The sequence below is a fragment of the Takifugu rubripes genome, chromosome 7, assembly GCF_901000725.2.
Source record: "Takifugu rubripes chromosome 7, fTakRub1.2, whole genome shotgun sequence".
In the NCBI taxonomy this organism is placed as follows: domain Eukaryota; kingdom Metazoa; phylum Chordata; class Actinopteri; order Tetraodontiformes; family Tetraodontidae; genus Takifugu; species Takifugu rubripes.
This window is the reverse complement of record NC_042291.1, coordinates 4,958,301-4,967,162: the sequence shown is the minus strand read 5'-3', so window position 1 is coordinate 4,967,162 and position 8,862 is coordinate 4,958,301. Positions and strand designations below refer to the sequence as shown.

The following is an 8,862-nucleotide window of genomic DNA, read 5'->3' as shown; positions in this document are numbered from 1 at the left end:
TAAGTTCGGCAATGCTTAGATTTGAGAAGGTTAATAAATAGCTTTTAATCTTGAGTTTCTCAGAATTTAAGAATAAAATGGCCTCCCGAGCGGAAGCCCGTATTTACCAATTGTATCAGAGTGCCATTTTACTGGCAAAGAGTTTTTGAGGGATTCGTGTCAGTGATTGGTTGTTGCAGAACTGAGACTGGGAGGAGATTTCTGTCCGGAGAACGTTCGTGTGAGGACCAGAAGGTGGCAGCAGTGCGATTCACCGGATAAGGGCTGAATTAATACTCAAAAAGAAGAAGAAGAACAGTCGGCGGCTAACATTACAACAATGTTAATATTTGCGCATCAGAGGGAAAGGTGCCTTAAAAACCTAATATTGTTTAAATGAAGGTGATTAAGTGTTTTTACTAGAGGTTAGGACTGGTCTTCTAGCAAGGAAAGTTCCAATTTTACCTCGAATAACGAGCACTTCTGGAACGCACGTGGAGGCTAATGTCAGCCACTAACATTAGTTACTAACAAGTTTACTCGCACGAAAGCCGCAACAGTCAACCGTGTGACTTTTAACGACAAAAGTAAAAACATTAATACTCACCTAAAAAAAACAGAAATAGAAGAATAGCCATGGAGTTTCTACGAGGGCGAAAGAGAGGAGAAGCAAAGCTGTTGCCACTTAAACGGTATTTCCTTTGAATCCCTAAACTTTCACGGAAACTGCTTAAGAGACGAAAAACCCCATGGGAAACACCCACGTGGAGCCTGCGCATGACAGCTTGAAAATAAGAACGTAATAACTCGAATGACACCGAGCCGCGGAAATTCCCCCAAGAATTCCCCACATCACGTTGTCAGCACTCCCATAAAATAGCCATTTGGGTTCTGTCGGTCGTCATTTCATCATGTCTCCTTGGTTCTTCACGCTCCTCCTGTTATACAGTAAGTGTTATGGTACCGGGGGGATGGGGCACCTGCGCCGGGCTCCAACACTCACCCGCGGTGTTGTTGAACAGGGTCGGTGGACGGAAGCATGGCGGAAGGTGCCCGGGAGGTGAGCTCCGTCTGCGGGCAGGATTGTGTTCTTCACTGTGGTGCCGATGCGGAGCCCGGAGTTCGGTACCGGGCGGTCAGGTGGTACAAGGTAAAAACACGTTTTCAGACCTCTTTACGTTATGGGTTGATTCGATCATTTGTATGAAAACAAAACTAAACTTGTCTTTGAAAATCAAATAATACATTTATAATCAAAAGGGGACAAAAATGAGTTTTAGCGGTTGAAATATTATGTTAATTAAAATAAATCAGTTATACATGATTGAAATGCAGGGGAATAGACGGAAAGTACCTAAATACTCATCTGTGCCTCACATCTGACCTTTAATCTTATAACTCATTCTGAGATTGAGTAAATGTTATCAGAAACTCTGCTGATATCAGAACTGAAGTGGTTCTGATTATGTTACAGGTCAGCCAGAACTCATGGCCTCATCTCAGTGGCCTCCTGACCAGAAATCTGACCAACGGAGTGACCCACTGGTACAATAGCACCCACCTGAAGGCCCAGCCGGTCCTGCTGGGTGACTCCTACAACATCCGCCTGTCCAACGTGACTTGCGCTGACAGTGGCCGCTACATCTGTCACCTGGCAGCACCGGTGGGAGACAGGAACAGTGAGGGGGAGATTCTCCTCAAGCTGACAGGTGAGGAAATCAAACACCTCGCCTCCCACACCGCCTCACATACGTGAAGATTGATGTTCCTCTGTTTTCAGATTGTCCTGAGAGTGGAGAGGAGACGGCCATGAATGACAGCTTCATGGCCATATTAGCCACCTTTGTGCTCATCTTTGCCCTTTTTGTGTTTGGAATCAGCTACGTAAGTGGAACTAGTCACTCGTCAGGGTTCAGTCTGAATGCGCCTTATTCATGCCTCTCTCTGATTGTGCTTGACTCTTAGGTTTGTTTAAAAAATACCATCAGAGAAAGAAGCAGAACCAAGCAGAAGTTACTGGAGGCAACGCTCAGACCTCTGGAAGCAAAGGACTTAATGTTGATCTATAGGTTGGGGCCAAAACCCAAAACTAAGCACATCTGTGTGTAACTGTTACACAACCACTAATATGACAATAGACATTCTGTATCATGCTTTGGAAAATATATTTTATTTTTATAGTGTATGCTTGCTTTTGTAGAAAAAAAAAGTCACCATAAATATTTCTGACTTTTATGGTTGTGATTTTCTTTTTCTCTTTTCAACACCTCAAGCTAAATCAGTTTTTTATTTTAAATTGTATTTGTTAAATTTAAATGTAAAAAACAAAGGCAGCAGAAAACAGATACTTGTCATTTTCATTATAGTGATATTAGTCCTACCTCTGTTATTTATTATTTGTGCAATGTGACATTTTTATCAACCATGTTAATTAGAACCTCAGAGCCTTTTATTTTTCGCTTCCTGAATAAAATCAGGAGCCTTGAGACTATTAACCTGCTTACAGATGCAACATTTAAAACTAAATACTGAAAAAAGATCTGTGCTGCAGGAAACTGAAAGGTTTCACCTTAAACAAGTTTCAGAAGAAAAACTCCAGGTTTTCTGAACAGATATGTGTGTTTCCAGTTCACAGACGATGATCGGTGGAGGTGAAACTGGAATTAGTCCAGATTCTATTGAAACTGGTTCCCTACACTTCAGCTTATATGTGCTTATGGTGCTTTTGAACCACGACGCATATAGTTGTCGTGGCCGAGTGGTTAAGGCGATGGACTAGAAATCCATTGGGGTCTCCCCGCGCAGGTTCGAATCCTGCCGACAACGCATAACTTTTTTTTAATAATAAGACGATTATGAGTTTTACGATTGATGACCACTAAAGACAGTTGCTTTTCTTTTGACCTTTCATGCAATTTTTCAATTCACTCCTAGATTCAGGTCTGAGTGTCCAAAAACAAAACGACCCAAATGTGCGCACTTACTCCAGATAAACCTGATTCTGTTTCGAGATGAGCTTTTCCGATCTTTTAATTAGCAAATATGAAGAGATAACAGTATCAGGATAAAATTATAACTCAATGTTGTCACGCCATTTGTGCCAACATTTGTTTTGATTTTATTTTGAAAAAATGATTCCTTTCGTTTCCTTTCGGTCAAACGGTTACTTAGCAACGCGTGAGCGTGCTAGTGGCTAATGGACAACTAGCTGCTTCTGTTGCTGTCCGAAGCCAGGATTTAAGCCCTGAAGATGGAGGACGATGACCTAGACGAACTACTGGACGAGATTGAGAGGACATTTTGTAAGAATGTTTCCGTTTCTGCAGCATCGGGACCATCAAATGAGACTTTAAACAGCGGGAAAGACAGCACAGTACGAAAGAAAGACAGGTAGGAGCTAGTTTAATAGTAGCTGAAGCTAAGTGGTTGTGTTTCTTCTGTCCTCAATAGCGATGGTTCCGTATGAATTACATGTTGACTTGTAAAATGTTGCTTTTTGCAGACTCCAGATGATTGCAAATAATTGATGGAAGCAAATAACTGCGTTTACATCAATTTCAGCCTCTCAAAACCCAAACAGCCTGTCGGAAAGGTTCTTGAAGATATCGACGCCCTCCTGGAGGAATTACTGGAGGAAGACTCTCAGCAACTGAAGGTGAAGCACTCAAAAGAACTCTTGTCTTTTTTACATTTATTTTGAAGCCCCTTTCAGACAGAATTCCTGTCTGCGAACCCCAACAGAGACGAGCATGTTTGTGCTTGATTTAAGCTGCTTTTATTTTATTTCAGACTGAATCTGAAGGAGGTTCAGAGGAGAAGACGAGATCTTGTCAAGCAGCTCAGAGAAAGTGAGGAGATCCTAAAAACAACACCTGCAATCCTCCAAACATTTTTCTCAATGTCTTGTGATGAGGGACCAATCCCTGAATTCATCCACATGCAGCTTCTTCTTATAAATATTATTATTATTATCATTATTATTATTAGTAGTAGTATTGGTATTATTGTTCGATTTTTAAAACAAGAACTGTTTTTCCAGGTGTTGTCCTGTTTTTGTTGGGGGCAGTTCGGTGGTGAGCGGTGTAGGAACAGTCACATCCAAGAGGTGACTGTTAACATTATTATTGTCATCACTGCAAAATCAGAGAAGTGAAGTTAACATGTTACATCTACACACAAACACACACACAATCACACAGACATACTGTATATGGAGAGAGAGTTTATGTATGTCAACAGTTTTATTTTGCACTCACACACACACATATATCAATTGCTTAAGTCACCAAATTTAAAATAAAATGATTTATTCATTTATTGACAGGTCATGTGACCAGTTACGATGCACCTCTTGCGACTTCCGCGTCTTGATGTTTGATGATTGCGAGTGGGACTCGTCATGTGACTATCTGTTCCTCAGGTGAGTCTGCAGGTGACCCGTTATAACACATCTTTATAAATAAATTAAATTAAAGAGGCCCAAATATCCAGAATGACTGTTGTTAGCAGCCTTTAAAGGTATTTTATTGAAATCACCAATGCACTGACAAATGGAGCTGATTTATTTGATGAATTTTAATTTATTTTATCATCTCATTAAACACTAAACAAATTAATAATACTCTGTTCACCATTTGCTCTGAACCATCATTGGGCTCTGAACAGAAACAACACACCGGACGGACACAAGCTCAGGGCCAGACTGAACCGGAGGAGGGGTGTACGGGCGTACGCCTGCCAGTGTAGCTGGTTTTCCGTCCTGGAGCCAACAGACCTCCGAGAACTGCCCCAGCTCATGTGGGTCTGCAGTAAACACCACGACTGACGTTCCTGCATCACCGCGTTCACACTGGAGCCACTGTTGAATGCGACTGTCAGTCTCACGGTTGCAGCAGGCCTTCAGACCTTCTGTAATGGTGGCCACTGGTGGGAGTCCGGAAAGATTTATTGATGAAGGTTTTCAACTCCAGCCGAAGAAGCAGCCTCATCTGTAGCTGATGGTTCCCTTGTTCTGTTCTGTAACTCTGGTTTGTTTTATTTTTGGTTTATGTCCGTTTTTTATGTCCTTCCCGCATCCTTGTTTGGTCTTCTTTGACTTTACTGTGTTATTTTAGGATGCTTAACCTGAATGCATAATAAAAAATGTTCTCTTATTTGTTGTTTTGTCAGTAGGAGTGCTTTTTTAAAGATGTGGGTGACAGGATTCTCTGAACACTATAGCCCTGTTTGAATTGAAACAGAACTGTCTAAGCTGTATTTTGGATTCTTTTCATTCTTCCACATTGGTCTTAGACGTCGACAGAAGGTAACGCCTGAGTTCGTCCACTAGGGGGCGACACCTTTTTACTCATTGGCTAAAGGGACCGCCGAGAATCAAAAACCGGAAGTAATTGAAACGTGTAGACAGGAGGGAGATGGAGGCGTTTGAAGATGGTTTAGATGACTGGTTCATCGAGTCCCTCAAAACGTGAGTTTAATTTTTCTTTCTTTTAGTGTCCAAGTTACTACTACATTAGCGAGGTTCTGTACTGTAAAATACTGAAGTATCTGTATTTTCTACCAGCTACAACGATCTTTACGTGTATCAGTTGGAGTCTCCCACGAGAGTCGCCGATTGGACTTCAGGAGACAGTGAGTCCATCTATTCTAGGGATTCCGTGTTTCTCTCTTTACTTATTTATCTTACTTCAGTATATTCCAATTGACCAATTGAGTGTCGAGTGCAGACAAACTGAATGTTTCTTTAACTTTGCAGCCGTGTGTGTAGCAGGATACAGTTCGTCTAAAAATGAAATTCTGGAGCTGAGATTGCCTCCCAGGCTGTTGGCAGATGCAAATAAGGTAATGTCACAAACTTCGGAATCTTCCGTGGTTTATTGTAATAAAAACTCCATTGATACCAGTGTGTGGTGTGTTCAGGGTCTCTGCGCAGAGCGGGACTTTAAAGTTGTGCATGGTGGCCTCACTGACACTCCAGTTCACTGCCTCAAACACATTCCAGGTACCAGGTAAAATAAGGATTACATCCTATTTTATATCATGATTAAGAAACTCAGCAGGCCACATAAAGTTCTGGAGTTAAGCTATTTAATTAACTTGCTAAAAAAGCAAAATATTTGTATGGATGCAGTTCAAAATGCAAAAGAAAATAGACTGTATGAATATTATTAATAAATTCCATCACTTTCTGCCCTGATTTGTTACAAATCGACGTAACTGCAGCAATGGCTGCTGCTGTTTTCTGGCAATCAACGATTTGGAAGATTGAAGAAAGTCAACAACGTTAAATTTGGTCTGACAAAACACAAACATCTCATGGAAAACGTCAGTAACTCAGATTATTGTTACAGGTATATTGTCACCAACGATGGTCGGAGTTCAGATCTGCAGGTGTGGAAGCTGGGAGAGGACAGTGGTGAGTTAAACCCCACTTTGATAACAATTAAGCTAATTACACCTATCAAGTTAGGTAAATAACCAGTAACTTGTGTCCTCGGTCAGGACATTTGTACTCTTTATATTAATCTTTAAAGTTTATATTGCTAAACTGAGAAATCATTGTGTTTCTGTCTCCTCCTTGGTTGTTTTTACTGTCAGATGTGATCCAGAGAGCAGGAGGTGTGGCTGGGCGAGGGCCAAAGGGAGGCAGCAGGATGGCAGCCCGCCGTTCATCAGATCCTCAGGTTCTTCACGGAGCCACGAGTGCCGACGTGCAGCTGAGCCAGCTGGTGGCAGGAAGTCTCCTGTTTGAACTGGGTAACAGCTGAGCTGTGTGAACATAACGCACCTTAGACAATGTAAAGGTTTAAAACTGCTGGTGAGATTGATTTCATTGGCACTTAATGGTGTGATCAGGTATCCTTCCTCCCCGACAGACGTGGCCTCGGCAGATCCGCTCAGCTCTTTGCAGTTTCTGAGCGACAGCGTCTTCCTCGCCGGCTGCTGTAACGGCAGCTTTTACGTTGCTGATGTTCGGGCATCCAGCTCTCCTCAGGTTTCACCTCCACCGGCTTCATCAACAGAATCTAGCCTCTGGTGGACGGAGGCGTCCGCAGGGCCGCCCGCCAGCAGGATCCTGAGAGTTTCCTCATCTGGAGAGATGCTGGTTTCAGACTTGAGGAACCTGGGAGAAGCTGTGAGTGCAGCTCAGATGGATACTGGACCAGCGAGGGGCAGCATGGACCATGTCAGAGTGTCGTGGGCGCCAGTTCTCAATGGCTGTATTGCAGTATCAGGTTAGTTTACACCTATAAAACAGGAAGTAGCAAAGTTAGCTAAGCATAAAGTCAGGTAGCCAGCCAAGCACTCCTGAACCTAAGGGTAGCTCCTTCAGGTGTTTGAACGGTCATCCTGTACAGCAAGAAAGATCTACCAGTAGTTAGTTTCACATGGTTGCTTCTACACTCATTCACCAACACCTGCGTTCACCCGTGAGACCTGGAAGTAAAAATCTAAGGAGATTCTTGATAGTGCTAACCATGAGAGACGGTTGTACAGAGAGGATAAAGTTCATACTATGTTAGCACTATTGAAACTACATAACCCATAATCCCCCACAGCAGTGAGCTGCTGTTTCTGTATGTACTGTAAAACCATTGTCTTGCCTGGGTCAGGTGAAAGTAGTGAAGAAGACTTTTTTCCTCTGTAATCAGGATTCGGTGGAGCGGTTGAAATCTACGACACATCCTGCTGGACTCGGGAGCTCCAGAAGGTTCCCCCCGTCTTTGTGCATTGTGGCCACTCCGTGTCATCACAGCCGGGGGACGATGTCGTGGTCACCTCTCACCTTTGGCATCCCCACCGGCCGAGGACGCTGCTGTCGACGGCGTCGGACGGCTCCGTTCATCTGTGGGACTGGGTCGACCAATCGGCTGCCAGCTGACCAAGGGAAGGAAAGAACCATAACGTCATAGAAGAACCTTTGGGGATCCAGAAGACTTTAAACATTTTCACAAGAGACATTAGACTCACTTCTTTCTTCATTATTCTTTTAAGCCGCAATGTTGCCATCTAAAGCTTGGACTGCACAGCCAATCTTCCTCCTCTCTGCCTTCGTGTCCTCTCGGCTCCATCATCCATCTCATCAAGTCCATTTGCCCACCATATTCTCTGTCCCTCCTCTGGACATGTCCAAACCCCTCTGACTTTTACCTCTAAGATAAGAGGAGAGCAGAGGACTGACAATAAAGCTCAGGAAGAGGCACTATCAGCTTCCATCTTGCTGATCTTTGTGTTTAAACACATGATTCAGTTACATCTTTACAACTTTCTTTTCTTTATTTGGACATGAAAATAGAAATAAAATTATTTTAATAGTAGCAAACATGCTAATATCTGTCCCATCCACCAACACACTGGTATTGATATCAAGCATTGGCCCAGTACTAATGCAGATATCTGAATGTGTCTTTCTACAATTATTAAGGAGCTCCAGGTTTATATTTCAATAAGTGATGTACAGAAACAGGCTGCAAAGGAAACTCAGAAGATCCACTTCAGCATTTAAATGAACTGAAACTAATTCTGGAATTGCCATCGGGGTGTTGCAGTCGGTGTAAATGGCTGAATTACAACTGTAAACATTTAAAACCTACATATGTAAGCAGATTGTCAATAACTGATATTTTTGTTGATTCATTTTGCTGCATAACCGGAACAAAGTTCATTCTAAATTCAGAAAACTTCCCCCGCTGAACATTAGGTGGCGCCATTCAGAACACGTTGGAGCAGCAACGTTGAGTTAAGTTTATAATACAAATATTTAATGTTGAATTTGTGACAAGTGTTTCCCCCTGTACGAAGTCAGTCATTTGGTTGGATTGATAAAAAAATATATTGTATAGTCACCGAAACCTTTGCAATAAACGGCAAAAGGTGCCGCGT

At 42.5% G+C, this 8,862-nt stretch overlaps 3 protein-coding genes and 1 non-coding gene across 5 annotated transcripts; all 4 read left to right on the top strand.

Moving 5' to 3' along the window:
• The first annotated feature begins 297 nt into the window (after window positions 1-297).
• Window positions 298-2,214, top strand: cd83 (CD83 molecule). The gene is made up of 5 exons (XM_011618860.2): window positions 298-927; window positions 1,002-1,129; window positions 1,454-1,688; window positions 1,760-1,863; window positions 1,945-2,214. Exons 1-5 carry the CDS (start codon window positions 891-893, stop codon window positions 2,086-2,088), a joined length of 648 nt encoding a protein of 215 aa, XP_011617162.1. The 5' UTR covers window positions 298-890; the 3' UTR covers window positions 2,089-2,214.
• Window positions 2,215-2,605: 391 nt separating this feature from the next.
• cfap418 (cilia and flagella associated protein 418) lies at window positions 2,606-5,132 on the top strand. Of its 2 annotated transcripts, none has more exons than XM_011618861.2 (6): window positions 2,606-3,369; window positions 3,541-3,634; window positions 3,769-3,827; window positions 4,019-4,084; window positions 4,304-4,399; window positions 4,645-5,132. In XM_011618861.2, exons 1-6 carry the CDS (start codon window positions 3,230-3,232, stop codon window positions 4,802-4,804), a joined length of 615 nt encoding a protein of 204 aa, XP_011617163.1. In that variant the 5' UTR covers window positions 2,606-3,229; the 3' UTR covers window positions 4,805-5,132. The 2 variants fall into 2 exon arrangements, with proteins under 2 accessions (XP_011617163.1, XP_003977723.1); XM_003977674.3 differs by having other exon boundaries at window positions 3,482-3,634.
• On the top strand, window positions 2,724-2,805 carry trnas-aga (transfer RNA serine (anticodon AGA)). Its single transcript has one exon. It is a non-coding gene; the product is annotated as a tRNA-Ser (tRNA).
• Window positions 5,133-5,266: 134 nt separating the features above from the next.
• wdr73 (WD repeat domain 73) lies at window positions 5,267-8,173 on the top strand. Its single transcript, XM_003977675.3, has 8 exons — window positions 5,267-5,446; window positions 5,543-5,610; window positions 5,735-5,820; window positions 5,899-5,987; window positions 6,330-6,394; window positions 6,577-6,735; window positions 6,855-7,214; window positions 7,632-8,173. Exons 1-8 carry the CDS (start codon window positions 5,394-5,396, stop codon window positions 7,859-7,861), a joined length of 1,110 nt encoding a protein of 369 aa, XP_003977724.2. The 5' UTR covers window positions 5,267-5,393; the 3' UTR covers window positions 7,862-8,173.
• The last annotated feature ends 689 nt before the right edge of the window (window positions 8,174-8,862 follow it).

Coding starts and splice junctions, on each gene's coding strand:
- cd83 (XM_011618860.2), top strand. CDS start 891: ATGTCTCCTTGGTTCTTCACGCTCCTCCTGTTATACA. Junction 1,130..1,453: donor GGGCGGTCAGGTGGTACAAG/GTAAAAACACGT, acceptor ATTATGTTACAG/GTCAGCCAGAACTCATGGCC. Junction 1,689..1,759: donor GATTCTCCTCAAGCTGACAG/GTGAGGAAATCA, acceptor CTCTGTTTTCAG/ATTGTCCTGAGAGTGGAGAG.
- wdr73 (XM_003977675.3), top strand. CDS start 5,394: ATGGAGGCGTTTGAAGATGGTTTAGATGACTGGTTCATCGAGTCCCTC. Junction 5,447..5,542: donor TTCATCGAGTCCCTCAAAAC/GTGAGTTTAATT, acceptor ATTTTCTACCAG/CTACAACGATCTTTACGTGT. Junction 5,821..5,898: donor TGTTGGCAGATGCAAATAAG/GTAATGTCACAA, acceptor TGGTGTGTTCAG/GGTCTCTGCGCAGAGCGGGA.
- cfap418 (XM_011618861.2), top strand. CDS start 3,230: ATGGAGGACGATGACCTAGACGAACTACTGGACGAGATTGAGAGGACA. Junction 3,635..3,768: donor AAGACTCTCAGCAACTGAAG/GTGAAGCACTCA, acceptor ATTTTATTTCAG/ACTGAATCTGAAGGAGGTTC. Junction 3,828..4,018: donor TGTCAAGCAGCTCAGAGAAA/GTGAGGAGATCC, acceptor CTGTTTTTCCAG/GTGTTGTCCTGTTTTTGTTG.